The sequence below is a fragment of the Notolepis coatsorum genome (assembly GCF_963971535.1).
Source record: "Notolepis coatsorum genome assembly, chromosome: 15".
Classification (NCBI taxonomy): domain Eukaryota; kingdom Metazoa; phylum Chordata; class Actinopteri; order Aulopiformes; family Paralepididae; genus Notolepis; species Notolepis coatsorum.
Genome location: NC_140179.1, coordinates 51,922,769 through 51,938,438, shown reverse-complemented (window position 1 = coordinate 51,938,438; position 15,670 = coordinate 51,922,769). Strand labels below are relative to the sequence as shown.

The following is a 15,670-nucleotide window of genomic DNA, read 5'->3' as shown; positions in this document are numbered from 1 at the left end:
AGCGGCGGCGGTATCTCCGCTAAGATTGCAGGATGTAGTGTACTCCACTGTCTCTATTTCGAAATGCCGGCTGAGGTATGGACCGATCATAACTCACGTGATCCAAACGTGGCGTAATGTACAGAGGTCGTGTGGGGTTAAATGCCCTTGGCACCTGGACTCTCCAATTTTTAATAACCAGCAATTACTTGTTGGACACAAGCCGGTTAATATTCCTCAATGGCAAAGGAGGGGAGTGCATACTCTGGAGGATATTTATGATAAGAACGGCCTCCGTGCGTTTCAGGACTTAAGAGAATTTTATGATCTTCCCGGCGAGTCCTTCTTTCTTTACCTTCAACTAAGGTCAGCACTGAGGGCGCATGGCGTACCGTGGGCTCAAGCCTTGCACCCACACCCCTTCCTCAGGCTCATAGTGGACAGGACGACATCCAGAGGGTTTGTCTCCGACTTTTATACGCTCTTAATTCAATCCACGTATAAAAATGTATCATTGGATACAATCTGGCGTGTGGATATCCCGGAGTTGGACCCCGAGTTTGACTGGGATGATGTTTGGGCAAATGTGGCATTATCTTCCCGCAACCCCAATCACCAGCAAATTAATTTTAATTATATTCATAGGACCTATCTTACACCTAGGAAGCTGTATGCTATGGGACTGATAACCGACTCTCGGTGTACTTTGTGCTCTCAAAAGGCCACTGGCACTTATATGCATATGTATTGGGATTGCCCACCAGTGGCCCGCTTCTGGAGGTCAATAACGGACAAACTTTCAGATCTGTGTGGCTTAACTATCCCATTCACAGCTGTTACGCTACTCCTGAACGATATAACGACACTACCCGCGTCCGTACAACTGAAAAGGGTTGTCCTAGCGGGCGTCACAGCAGCGAAGAAGCTAATAGCAATGAGATGGAAGGAGCCTGAGAAACTTACAATGATTAACTGGTCCCTAACTCTATTGGATGTGATTTATCTTGAGATATCCACAGCCCGGGTGATTGGGGTGGGGCAGGCTGGAATTGACCTGTGGTTCGCAGCAGCTGAGAAGGTAAAGACCGCAGTGTGCGGCTGAGCGGGGTTGGGGTGCGTGTTCGGGTGAGTCCGGCGGTCTCTTGGGAGGGGGAGGAGGAAATGTTTTTGTCTGTCTTGTCTTTTGTCTTGTCATCTTGAGTTTAGCTGGGGATATTATGGGGGGGCAGCTATTTAACTATTTAACTATTTCTTCACTGTTTGGCCACTTTTACACGGTCTCTGCGAGTCTATGGAACACCTCTACAGGTTTTTGTTTTTTCATGAAGGTTCATTGCTCTGTTTTCGGGTCGTGTTCGCAAAAAATGGTCCTTGTGGTGGATTGGAGATGTACGTTTTATTAATATAGGATCACACGGCCGGGAATCAGGGCTGAACACTGGGAAAGACCATTTATTAGATAGTACCCCTTGGAATTAAAATTTAGAAGGTTGAACTCTGTTTTCTTTTCTCTTGTCTGTATAATTGTTAGTCTGTATTATTATTATTGTTTTTGTTATTTTCTTGTGAAGTTCTATGTATTGTGATTGTGGTTAATGTGTTGTCTTGTTTCATGTGAATAATAATAAAAATTTGATCCAAAAAAAAAGATTATTGGATTATTAGATTATATATTGCATATATTTAGCAATGAGATATTATATGATTTAGATATGAAATATGATAAATTGAAAATGGGGGACCCTGATGTAAACAAGACGAAAGTCTCTCTGGTCTGAATCCTCCAGTCCACTGTTGTTGTATTGAGCTGTACTGTATTGTACCCATGCTGCAATCTGTTAATAACGTTTTCATTCATTCAGACGGCAAACAGAATCATTTTGATTGACAGTCGAGTCTGCCAATTACGTCACACGGCTTGCACCCGCCCTGCTGTTCTTAGCACCAATCGGCAAGCGCATATAAATTTTTTACTTCCGCCATTGGAGAGCTCAATGACAACAACAATGGTAGCTCCCCCGCCCCGCGGCCGACGTTTAGCTTTTAGCTCCGCAGGACGACTAAACGACTGGAGGCATAATGATTTTACTGCAACGGATGTTATAATAAAAGCCTTTCCATACATCGGTCTGATTGAAAACTTTATTAACAGACCACAGAATGGGCACAACTGAGTCAGCACGGGCTGAGATATGAACGACTAATGCTTGCTATATCTAGGTCGACCTCTGACGTTGCTATGTAAATACGCTGATGTTATTATTGAACGTGTAACGTGTAACGTTAATGCCACAAAACGAATGCCTTTGTTATCATAAGTAGTAACTTTGATGCAGTAGTGTGTGTGGGGCGGCGCTGTTCAAAAGTTTCAACGTGTGGACCAGATTGACGCGACACAATCCTCTTGGGCAAAACATCACGATATCCACGATACGTTTAAAAAGTGTATCGTTAATGAACTGTACCCGATATTTATATAATATCGTCATATCGCCCAGCCCTGCTTACTAGCATAGTGTCTTTATACAGGTATCACTGTACATAATACTACAACTCTGTACATCTAATTAGCACTATTACTCATTTATATATTTTAGATCCAGTTTAATCACCTGTACATTGTATATTACCATTATCAGTGCAGCGGTATTTCATAGAATTGACCATGCCTTGGTAGGATTCAGTGGAGGAAGCATATGAAATGGAGAAAATGAGATATGCAGACTTAGCAGCAGAAACTGAACAGTGAGGATGGAAAGACAGGGGTTGTCAGTAGGGGTGCACCGATGCATCGGTCGGGTATCGGTATCGGCCTTGTTGACTGCAATCTGACTAAGTGCCTTGTTGACTGCAATCGGCCTATCAGCTCGAATATGCCGATGGCAGTAGCCGATAAATATCCATCAATTTGTGTAGCGTCAAGTCAAGACAAAAAAAAGTTCACTTGCGACCTGCACAACGCCGTCCCCAGTCCCCCCCACACACACACACACACACACACAAGCTACTGCATCAAAGTTACTACTTATGATTAACAAGGCATTCGTTTTGTGGCATTAACGTTATATAGTTAGTGTTACACGTTCAATAACATCAGCATATTATTTACCGAACGTAGCAAGCGTTCATACTAGCTCAGTTCCTTCCGTTGCTCACAGAGCCCTGAGTTTTACCCATTCTGCAATCTGTTAATAACGTTTTCAATCAGACACATGTATAGAAAGGCTTTGTTTTATTATAACATTAGTTGCAGTAAAATCATTATGCCTCATTTAAGTCATCCTGTGGAGCTAAAAGCTAAACGTCGGCCGCGCCGTGTTGTTGTTCTAGAAAACCTCTCGTCAAAATCAATGGCGGACAAAAGCAGAAGTAAAAAATGTATACGACTGGGGAGCTCCAGTAGCTCACCGCGTACCTCGGACGCTATTTCGGCGTTGGGGACAACCGTGCGCGTCACGGATCTGGGGTACACGAGTTCGACTCCCGGACTCGCCGTATTTTCTCAGAGTGTCTTTCCCCCGATCTATACCCCATTCAACCTGTTTCTGTCGGTCATGCTTGACCAGAAAAAGCGATAAACGCTAAAAGAACCAGCTGACTGGTCAAAGTTAAAAAAAAAAAAAAAAAAACGTATACGAGCTTGCCGATTGGTGGTAACAGCAGAGGCGGGTGCAAGCGGTGTGTGACGTAATTGGCATTGGTTGAGACAATAGTATCTAGCTGCAGCCCAGCAGGTAGACCATGCTGGGAGAACTAGTATCTAGCTGCAGCCCTGCGAAACATACTGGGAGAGAGATAGTGCTATTTCTTGATGTTTCCTTTTTTTAAGTAAGTAAAGAGGCCTATGTTCATATCGGTGAGCACAATTTGTAAGACAAATATACAGTAGTTTCATAAAAAATATATATATATATTACAAAAAAATATATATATTTAAAAGATATTTAAAAAGTGGGCGGTTAGGTGGCGTAGGGGAGATTGCGTTCGACACCAACCCCGGAGCTGTGAGCTGGATTCACCTGTTCGAATCCAGCTCACAGCTCCGGGGTTGTCACCAGCTTGGCTGGCCGTTCACACTAATACAATTGGCTGTATTAGAGGGTGGGAGAAACTGGCGGGGTGGGTCCGGGTCGTTGTAAACAGCGACTCCTACAGTTCGGTCGGGGCGCCTGCTAAGCGCGGATAGGACCCGAGTGGGATAGTGTGATCCTTCCACACGCTACGCCCTCTCAGGGAGGATCCGCGCTGCCAGGTGAAAAGAAGCGGTTGATTGGCTGGACGTGTGTCGGAGGAAGCACGTGATAGCCTCCACTCTCCCAGATGATCTGACTGTGGGGGGTAAGTGCGCAGCGACCAGGAAGGGGATTGGGAATTGGCATACGACTAACATTGGGATGGGAGAAAATCGGAGGAAAATGGAGGGGGAAAAAGAATAAAAAAAAAAAATAAAAAAATTAAAAAAGAAAATTGCCACAGATATCGGTATCGGTGTTAGTTGAACAATCGGTATCGGTGGCAAATTTTCATATCGGTGCATCCCTAGTTGTCAGGTGGAAGTTGGGGATTCTGAGATGTCAGAAGAAGCATTGAAAGGCAGTCAGTGGATTTGGTTGAGGAGAAATAATGTCAGCTGGGGGCCAAAGTAAACTAAGGCTAAGACTAAGAGTATTCCTTTTCTTCTCCGTTGTTGCCGTTTCATGTGTGACATTGGTATTAGGAATTGTTTTATTTTTTACATAATGATAACATAGGTTCGACATGTGGATATCATGGGAAAGGGGGAGCTAGCATGGAGGGGGTGGTAGGGATGGGAATCGAAAACCTAATTGGCCGATGCCTGGAACCGTGTGGCTCCCATGACTTTCGATTCCCTTATCGCTGCCAGGTTTTTCCTACAGTTGCGCAATAACGTTAGCATGTAGCCATGGCAGACTCTATTTGATTCCTTAAGGGCTCGAAATTGCCTGGGTTTTGGTCATATGCTCCCGAAATGCTCCCGCTGTTTGGCTACTTCTATGTAGAGCTGCCGCGGTATTGCTGTTTTCCTTACCGCACAAATTTGCAAAATATTTCCTACCGCGCGGTTATTACCGCACGCACACAAAAAATGTAAAAAAAAAATTTGAATGCATTTTTTTTTAGTAGTAGTCTACTCTTTATAGCATATAGCCTGCCTCTAGTCTAAATGTCTATCTTTAGAGGATGACTTTGCAGCATGAATATTGTTTGGGATTCGGCAAGCACGCATTAGTTATTGAAAGTGAAACTCTGGTCGTGCGCAGTTCACTCGGTGTCGCGGGCAGGGCTGGTTACCCCCCCGACCCTTTCTTATTATTATTACTATAAAGTTACTACTTTATAATAAAGGCATTCGTTTTGTGGCATTAACATTATATAGTTATACGTTCAATAACATCAGCGTATTTACCGGACGATAGCAAGGCAAGCAATACTCTATTCATATCTCAGTTCCTTTCTTTGCTCAGAGCGTGCTGAGTTGTCTGTTAATAAAGTTTTCAATCAGACAAGTGTATAGAACGAAGGGCTTTTATTATAACATTCGTTGCAGACAGTAAAATCATTGTCTCGTTTAGTACTCCTGAAGAGCGATGGTAGTCCACTCCGGCGGAGAGTTAAAGCTAACGTTATTAGCAGTGTTGTGATGAGCTGACATTCAGGACGTAAAAAACGTGTGACGCGTCTCTCTTCTGACCAATCAGTGGTCTGCAATGTTTCACGTGACTTTTCTGGTACCCAATAGGGTCGCTTGGAACCTCGATAGAGAAGTAGGGTATATCTGCAGAGCCGCAAGCCCAACGAGAGGAGGGTAATTTATTATTATTATTATAAAAAACAGCGGTGACGCGGTATTCAGCCTACTCTGCGGTGGCCGTGATGTAACAGCGATACCGCGGTAATGCGGTAATCGCGGCAGCTCTACTTCTATGTGCAGTGAAAACTACTTGAATGCTTTAGAACCTAGTCATTGATTTAGTTCAGGGTGAGCTAAAATTTGCCGCGGAGCTAACGCTAGGTAACGTGAGCTAACGCTAGCTAATGTAGCCATGGCAGACTCTATTTGATTCCTTAAGGGCTCGAAATTGCCTGGGTTTTGGTAATATGTTCCCGAAATGCTCCCGCTGTTTGGCTACTTCTATGTGCAGTGAAAACTACTTGAATGCTTTAGAACCTAGTCATTGATTTAGTTCAGGGTGAGCTAAAATTAGCCGCGGAGCTAACGCTAGTTAATCAAGCTCTCAGAGAGAGATAAACAGCCGACAGCGGACAGTACAGGTACAAATACAATAAAACAGCGGGTGGGGGCTGTTGTGTAAACCTTGTACTCTTTAGTTCACATATAATAAGAGACGGAGTGTTTGTTTACTAGTCTACTCTGTGAGACAGGAAGTACCATGGTGCAACATACAAATGTGTCCGTGTAGCAACACAAGCCAAAACCTTACAGATCAGGGGCCCGGGGAGGGAGCTCTGTGTGTGTGTGTTGTGTGTTGTGTGTTTGTGTGTGTGTGTCAGCGTTTCCGTTAGCCGGTAATTACCGGTATTTGACTGGCAAAATCTGTTGAAGTCCGACAAATTTAATCTCTCCGGTCATAGTGTCCGGTGAAAATAGTTCCCTCTGGGCACAGTTTGATTATTTGAATTGTATTTGGATGGGCTGGAGTTGGGTGGCCTATGCGATGAACGAAACAATCATTGCGTTTGTTGTCGTTGCATCGCCAAGCAGCCGGTCTGGTAATGACGACGCTGTGTCAGTGAGAGCTTGCTGCTGGATTTGCGGAAGGCATGCAGCTGCAGACCCACAGAACCCACCAGCTTTGCTGGCACAGTGCGGTCCCCAGACCTGGAAAGCTGCTCTGCGGGTCTGCAGCTGGATGCTTCTTGCAAACTAACTGCGGCCGGCTCGCGCTGATATTGTTGGACCGGCTGCTTGGTGGAGCAACGATGAAACGAATGTAATGAATCGTTCGTCGCATGGGCTATTTAATTTTGGCCTGTTTTGGTACGGTTCGGGTGGTCAAGTTGTGCTTGGAGGGAGTTGTTTTCACCGGACATTATGACCAGCACCAAGTCGTTGGGAGGTGGAGATATACATCACGCAAACCCACGATAATGTTGCCGTCTCTCTGCCAAATTTCTCAGTTCTTCGCTTGATATAATTAATACAAATGTCCAATATAACGGAATTTGTTAGCTCATAAAAATGTGATTATAACAGACTGCTGTTTAGTGTCGGACCGACTGCCCACATACACGGTCTATTTTATTTCAAGTCAGCAGCAGCACGGAGTATCGAGGGACTTATTTTATTTGGAATATATTAATGACTGTATACGCAAAAGTAGTCTAGTTTTAAGTAATAATATTATAAATCTACATGACATTCTTTATATAGCCTGCCTATCAATTGTTTTAAAGCTCAATAAACTATGACCGGAATTAATCTCATTTGTCCGGTAGATTGAAATCTTGCAGGTCACGGAGACCGGCAACAATTTTTTCTAACGGAAACCCTGGTGTGTGTGTGTGTGAGACAGAAGTCAGAGGAATAACGACCTGTTATTCAATAGATTAAATTAGTTTAAGAATAAAAAAAAAAAACATTTTAAGAGAATCTCAAATACATTATTTTATTTAAGTGTAGGCTATAGTTAATGTTTTATTTTTTACAGTTTTTGTATTTTTCTGACATGGTAAATGGCTGCTTTTTTATATAGCGCTTTTATCCAAAGCGCTTTACAATTTGTTCCTTACATTTTACCCAATCACTCACATTCACACAACGATGGCGGAGGCAACCATGCAAGGTGCTAACCTACTCATCGGGAGCAGTTAGGGGTTAAGTGTCTTGCTCAAGGACACACTGCCCGGGAGGAGCGGGAATCGAACCGGGAACCTCCGGATTGCCAGACGACTGCTCTACCTCCCGAGCCACTGTCGCCCCTGACATGGGGGCTCAACAATAAATGACAATCAGAAATGTCAAGTTGCATGTTGTTATTCTAACCAGCTTAGTTCTGTTGCATTTCCAATTTATTTATTTAAATTATAAATTGATCAGGTATCGATAAATAATCGAATCGATAAAATCCTATCAATTCCCATCCCTAGGGGGTGGGTCTTGGACGCTGGAACTAACTGTTGAGCACACACACACGTGATCTTTTTATTTGACCACTATGAGTAGCATAGGTGTTTGCACTGTTTGGTAAGCAGATTGGGTTGATTGAATTTGATTGAATAGAAAACTTTAATTTAACAGATTGCAGAATGGGTACAGAGTACAGTACAGCTCAATACACACAATTGTTAAGGGGATGCAGACCAGAGAAAGACTTTCGTCTTGTTTACATCAGGGTCCCCACATTTATGACACACAACATACAGATATAATAATCTAATCTAATCATCTAATCTAATCATGACATTTATGACATATACATGACATACACAGGGAGCGAAATTTACTTTTTGACTCACCGGCCAGTGGCGGGTAGATGGGAAGAATCTACCCGCCAAGCATATTTCTTACCTGCCAACTTTTTTTGATAAAAAAAAAGTATTATCATTTTATATAAAAAACTTTTTTTTTAATAAAATATATATATTATATAATCATACTTGTGATTGTGTTATCTGCGAGACATCACCACCTCGCTGTCTGCAAACAGCTCCACTGTCTGTGTGTATACTCGAGTGGCCTCCAGCTCCAGCAAGGATTCTCCGGCGCTGCAGCTGGACCCTAAACGCTACATTCAGCATGCAAAAGGATTCTCCTGAGCTACAGCTGGACCCTATTCATGCGATGTAAGCCAGGGACTCGAATACGCATGTTGTTGTTGTAGGACATTGATGTCAGGAGCTTTCTGTAGCTACTGCTGGATGGCGTTGGGACAACGCCTCAGTGAACTATTTAGTTTACTGCGACATTTCGTAGTGACTAGTGAGCTACCTAGCCAACGGAGGTATTATGCACTGGACTATTGCTGGAGCATTTGTTGATGTGGGGAGCTATCAGTAGCTAGCCGGCTGGATAACGTTACACAATGCCTCATGTATTAAACTAAGTGAATAGTTGACTGGGTCATTTTGTAACGGTAGCTAACGGTATCGCCACCACGCAACAAGTCAAAATGCTCGCCATCTGCAAACAGCTCCACTGTCTGTGTGTATACTCGAGTAGCCTCCAGCTCCAGCAAGGATTCTCCGGCGCTGCAGCTGGACCCTACTGGAGCTAACGTGTACTAGGTAGCTACCTATCCAACGGAGGTATTATGCACTACTAGACTTGCTGGAGCATTTGTTGATATCGGGAGCTATCAGTAGCTAGCCGGCTAGATAACGGACAATGCCTCAGTATTAAACTAAAAGTGAATAGTTGACTGGGTCATTTTGTAACGGTAGCTAACGTTAGAGCAGTCAGCAGCAGCGTTTCCGTTAGCCGGTAATTACCGGTATTTGACCGGCAAAATATGTTGAAGTCCGAATATTTAAATCTCTCCGGTCATAATGTCCGGTGAAAATAATTTCTCTAAGCACAATTTTATTATTTGAATTGTATTAAAATAGGCTAAAATTAAATAGCCTATGCGATGAACGAAAACAATCATTACATTTTGTTTCATTGTTGCTTCACTCTGATAAAGCGCGGATGGCGCCGCTCGGATGTGAATCTTTTTTTCTTTCTTTTTTTGAGCCTGCCTGGCCACCATAACGACAAACAGGTATACGAGCGAGAGAGAGAGATGGCCAAACAAGCTAAGCTTAACAAATATTTCATGAAACCAAGCACAAGCAGGTCTAATAATAATGACAACGAAGATGAGTCTTCTGAACTTGAAGTCACAGAGACCGCTGATGCCGTGGTGAAAGAAAACAGAAACAGAAATGTCGAGCGTTCAGGCCCGAGTGGAAAGTTTAATTCTCCTGGCTGAGGTGCGACATTATATCCACATTTTCCAGTTCACTGATCCAGCCGGGGTTACCACAGTTCATTCTGGAACCTCAGATCCCCGCTGATCATGGAGTTCTACAGTATCGCGTTGGATCCATACACGTATCGATTTTTTCGAATGGTGATCAGGAATTGGAATATACCAGTTGGATACCATCTGATGTCAGGTAAGGACTCTATGTTATCAGTGTTAGGATAATCAGAGTAAGTTTGATGAAGTTATAAACTGTTTTGTGAAATGTCTTCTTTCGGTTTCACTGTAAAAGTCAGAGAGGAAATGAACGGAGCGATTATCCGTGCGCGGCCCGAATGTGCTTGCGTGCACGTATAATATTGATCATCTAGCGTTTATTTGAAAACGATTCATAAAAAGGCCGACGAATATCAACGTTGTGGAATATTCCACTAAAAGACGATTTTCATAGAATGCTCCAGAATGAGCTGTTTTTTTATCTGAAAACGGGGGCTTTTCTAACTGCTCTGAAACGGAAACGACGCGATAAACAGCCTTGACAGCACTGACTGGAAAATAGTCTTTGATAATGCGATGGGCAGATTAGACACATAGCCATAATTTAAAACATAGATTAGGCGATATTAACGTTAACATTGGCGCCGATGGTGGCATTCAGCCGGTAAAAAGGAAAACCAGGCTGACCGGAATTTCTCGAATATGTCCGGGGATAGAAATCTTGCAGGACACCCAGACCGGCACGAATATGTTCTAACGGAAACGCTGGTCAGCAGACTGCCCGGCCCGACTCTAGCCTCTCTGTTTACATGGGGTTGGGAGGGGCTGGAGGAGGGAGGAGCAGCGCGTTGCATGTCTGTGTGCTTGAGACAGCGAGTGAGAACTCCGCTAAGAATTGGATCATGTTATTCGATCGGTTTTCACATGACTATTTCGTTGCCCGCCTTTAATTTGAGGAACATTAAACATTTAATTTCGCTCCCTGGACATACAGATATACAGTACTGTTACATTTGGGTCGGGACATACAAGATATGCAAATATACAGTACTGTTAAACAGATCCTAACAGTAAATATATACATATGTTAAACTTAAAGAGAAGACGGAGGTCTCTGCCTGCCCAGCTGAGGTCTGGCACCCTGCCATTGGCTGTGGAAGTGGGTAGATTCCAAGGTAAACCTGAGGAGGAGCGGTTGTGTGTTCTATGTGATCTGGGAGTGTTATTGCGCTTTGTACACCGCTTTGAGCAGGGCTTTATTTGAGAAAATTCAAATTGTAAATCCAGATTTGTTTTGGCAATCTGAGAGTTGTATGTTGAGTTGTTTTTTTGTGGAGGACATCTTCAGTTTTGCAGGATTTTTGGAGAAAGCATGGCACTTGAGACAAAACACACTATATCCTATATAATTGTATTTGAATTCCTCTTGTTTCTTTGTTTACATACATTGCGTACAGCTTGTGTTATTAATTTTTCTTGTATTTTCTTGTATTTTCTTTTTCTTGTGGCCATCTTGGTCTATATGTCATTTGTCAAATAATTGGTCAAGTATATTATTATATACTTATTGTTATGTGTCTTGTAAGCCCATATGAGCTGGGCATACACCTGTATGTAAGACACGAAAAAAAAAAAAAAAAAAAATCATACGAGGGGGAGGGAACTGTACATTAGGAGGGGGGTTCAGACCTTTACGGGGCCAGTTTCTAATTGCAGCCTCCCGTAGGTGCTCTTTGAGAGCGGTTTTGAAGGTAGTGATTCACATTCCATTACAGCTGTGGGTAGGGCGTTCCACATTGGTGTGGCATAATTGCAAAACGTGTTTAGTCCCTTGTTTGAGCCGAATCTGGGTTGGACATAATTTGTGGAACTCCCTCTGGTGTTGTGGTTGTGGTATTCACTGACCTTTGGGAAGTATTTCGACATGCACATGGGTACCTTAGTGGTGTGTAGTGTATCTTAGACCAGGCCCATTGCAAGTTGCTGTACTCTGTCGTCTACTCTAAGCTATCCATAGGTTGTCAAAGTGGGCAGGGGTGAGGTGGGTTCTAGGAGTCAGATCAAGCAGTAGTCTGACCAGTTTGTTTTGAGATGTTTGTAATAGAGCTGCCGCGATAACCGCATTACCGCGGTATCGCTGTTGCATCACGCTCACCGCAGAGTTAGGCTGAATACCGCGTCACCGCTGTTTTTATCATAATAATAAAGTTGGCTTGCGGCTCTGCAGATATACCCTACTCGGTTCCAAGCGACCCTATTGGGTAGAAGTGGTACCAGAAAAGTCATGTGAAACATTGCAGACCACTGACTGGTCAGAAGAGAGACGCGTCACACTTTGTAGCCTCTGAACGAAAACAGAACGCCGCCATCTTTACTGCCTCGCTAAGGATGCATTTCATTCAGGATTTGTTTGCGACAGAACCAAGTGCAATAAACAAAAAAGAATGGATTCACTGTGTATTCTGCCTTATTTATTGATGAAACAAAACCCAACCCAATTTACCACCGAGCGGAGAGTTTAGTGTCACAACAAGATCGCTGATGTGTTAAGTTTGTTGTTGTTATTAGCCTAATACTACCGTCAGCCGATATACACGAGAGGTAACGTTAAACCCGGGTTTGCTTGGTAGAATACACAATGAGAGGTAACGTTAGCTTTGGCAGAATAGACGCAACGAGAGTCTGGTTAATGTTGTTATTGATTGATTGATTGATTGATTGATTGAAACTGTGTTAAACTCTGGCTTGCTGCAAGCCCTCGGACATCTATGCCCACGGAGCTTTCAGTGTACACAAGCGAGCGGCCCCGCCTGCATCCCCACACGGAGACAAACGGAGTAGTACCTGGCTGCAGTGGAAAAGGAACGAAGTACCAGGTGCCTAAAGCGGGTCGAGTCGAGTAGGTACTATGCAGTGGAAAAGCGCCATTAGACTAGAGGCAGGCTATAAGAGTAGACTACTAAAAAAAATAAAAAATGCATTCAAACTTTTTTTTTTTTTTGTGCGCACTGTGCGGTAATAACCGCGGCGGTAGGAAATATTTCGCAAATTCGTGCGGTAAGGAAAATATCAATACCGCGGCAGCTCTAGTTTGTAATCTTGTTTTTAGGGCCTTTGAGGTGCTTTGGTACCATGAGGTGCAAGCATAGTCGTAGTACCCTTGAATGAGTGCTCCTGCCAGAGTCTTCAGGGTATTCTTGTTTACCAGAGAGGAGATCCGGTACAAGAATCTAGTTTGTTGGTTGACTTTTTTTTTATTACATTGGATGCCATTTTGTCACAGGAAAGATTTGCCTCTAGGATGGAACCTAGGTATGTAATTTCGTCTTTCCTTGTGACAATATTGTCACCCACTGTAACTGAGAAGCCTCGGTCTTGCTGAGTTTGTTATTTGATCCGAAGAGAATGGACTCTGTTTTACCCAGGTGTAATGATAGTTTGTTATCAGCAAGCCAGGTGCAGATTCTGCCGAGTTCTGAGCTGAGGGTTTTTTCAACCTGTAACTTGTTCTAGTCAGAGACCAGCAGGGCTGAGTCGTCCGCGAACAAGAACAAGTAGTAGTACCCTTGAATGAGTGCTCCTGTTAAGAGTATCTTGTGTTTTTATTTTATTATATTATATTATTATTACATTTGCACTCTGGTTAGATTCGTTGTAGCTACTGTACTTGTGTTGGATGGTGACAATACATTTTAATCTAATCTAATGTAATGTCGAGCAAAAGATGAGCTACGTTGCTAACAAACTGTAATTGTAGGTAATGTATGGCCCTGGCTGGGTTGTGGCATCACACTGAATGAATGAATGAATGAATGAATGAATGAATGAATGAATGAATGAAAACTTTATTTAACAGATTGCAGAATGGGTACAATACAGTACGGCTCAATACATACAATTGTTAAGGGGATGCAGACCTGAGAAAGACGTTTGTCTTGTTTCCATCAGGGTCCCCCATTTTCACACTCCCGATTCACAGGCTGTAATATCTACAAAAGAAGTGTAATAAAACTAAAATACATGTAAATGACTCACCTGTTCCGCCAGACTGCAGCATGTTCAGTGGTCTCCGTTCGACAGCAGTCTGCAGTTTGTGCTCCTTGGGGGAAACGTCCCTGTAGAATCCTAACGTGGTTCTTTCTGCAGAAGTTAAAATGAGCTCTACAGCCGCGGATAGTCGCTCTGTGACAAGTGTCCTCAATAACGTGAGTCGAGTTTTAGACATGATCAGTTCATGTATATATCACACCGACGCCGTATTGACATGAATGATTGTTGACTGTAGTTTAGCCACACGGTTCCTTTGCTTGAACTCGTCCAGCCTCTTTGCTGTCGAATCAACGAGAGCCAAGTCAAAGATGGTCTCTGACCACGTGCTGGTCTGTGGGTCTGTGTGTCGAAGGAGCCGCTCTCGCCGCCTGCTGGACTGGAGTAAAACACGAACCGTTTAGATTACCAAGTAAATAAAGTTCAAGTTCAAGTTCAAGTTCTTTAATAGTTGTCATACAGAAGTACAGAATACTTTCATACAAAATGCTTCTTACTGTTACGCTCCAGAGACTGTGCTAGACAAGATAGTATCAAATAACATAATAACATAATATAGCATGAATTTAGAAGAAGAAAAATGAGGTCACAGTGTTCGGTATAGACATATGTACAATGTTCTGAGTTACCATATAATATACAATACACAATACTATGCAGTGTACTAATGTACAGTACTATCTAGTGCAAAGCAGAAATGGGATGAGGTACAATTTTAGGTACAATTTACAGTAAGGTGTACGAGTTGTAGTGCAATCCTTCATCCATAAATATAAAGTGTGGGGAGTGGGTGCTACAGTGTGTTTGTTTAAAGTGGGTGTGTGCTATAAAGTGTGTGGAGTGGGTGCTACAGTGTGTTTGTTTAAAGTGAGTGTGTGCGTGTGGATGTGTGTGCTATGTGCGTTTGGTGGTTGGTGTTGTGTAGTGTTCATTCATTGTTCGTTTAGCAGCCTGATGGCCTGGGGATAGAAGCTTCTTCTGAGTCTTTCTGTGCTCGCCTTGAGACTCCGGTATCGCTTGCCTGACCGCAGCAGTTCAAAGAGGCAGTTGCTCGGGTGACTGGAGTCTTTAATGATTCTCTTAGCCTTGCCCTTGCAACGCTTGTAGTAAATGTTCTGGAGGGTGGGGAGCCCCCCTCCAATTGTGCGTTCGGCTGAACGTGTCACTCTTTGTAGTCTGCTTCGGTCTTGTGCAGTGCTATTCCCAAACCAGGAGGTGATGTTGCCGGTCAAGATGCTCTCTATTGTACATGAGTAGAAGTTCTTAAGGATCTTCTGGCTGACTTGGAACTTCCTTAGGCGCCTGAGGAAGTAGAGGCGTTGTCGTGCCTTCTTCACAACACTGTCAATGTGTGTGGTCCATGTCAAGTCCTCGGATATGTAGGCTCCGAGGTACTTAAAGCTGTTGACTCTCTCAACCGGTGCACCAACATGGATACAGAAAATGTTGTGCATTCAGTAGTAATTCAAAAACTTAAAAAATAAAAATTATTTTAACAGGACAATACAGTATCAGTAAAAAGAAAACATACACATAGGAAAATAAAAAGACAAATCAACACATAAAAGAAAAAATAAACACAACCACGCCAGGAGTCAAGATAAAACGAAAATAGATTATATGAAAACATTAAATTGGGAGCATAGTTCCAGTCTTCATAGCTTTTTAGTTTGTTGTTGAAGTTATTGTATTAATGTATA

At 43.0% G+C, this 15,670-nt stretch overlaps 1 protein-coding gene across 1 annotated transcript in view; it reads right to left on the bottom strand.

The window, feature by feature from the left end:
* Positions 1 to 14,202, bottom strand: part of LOC311241748 (uncharacterized protein) — a 72,635-nt gene extending 58,433 nt beyond the window's left edge. The window contains exon 1 of the mRNA XM_084330644.1: positions 13,959 to 14,202. Within this exon, the coding sequence (XP_084186770.1) occupies positions 13,959 to 14,148 (190 nt within the window). The 5' untranslated portion in view covers positions 14,149 to 14,202. The remainder of the gene's footprint in view (positions 1 to 13,958) is intronic.
* Between the last annotated feature and the right edge of the window lie 1,468 nt (positions 14,203 to 15,670).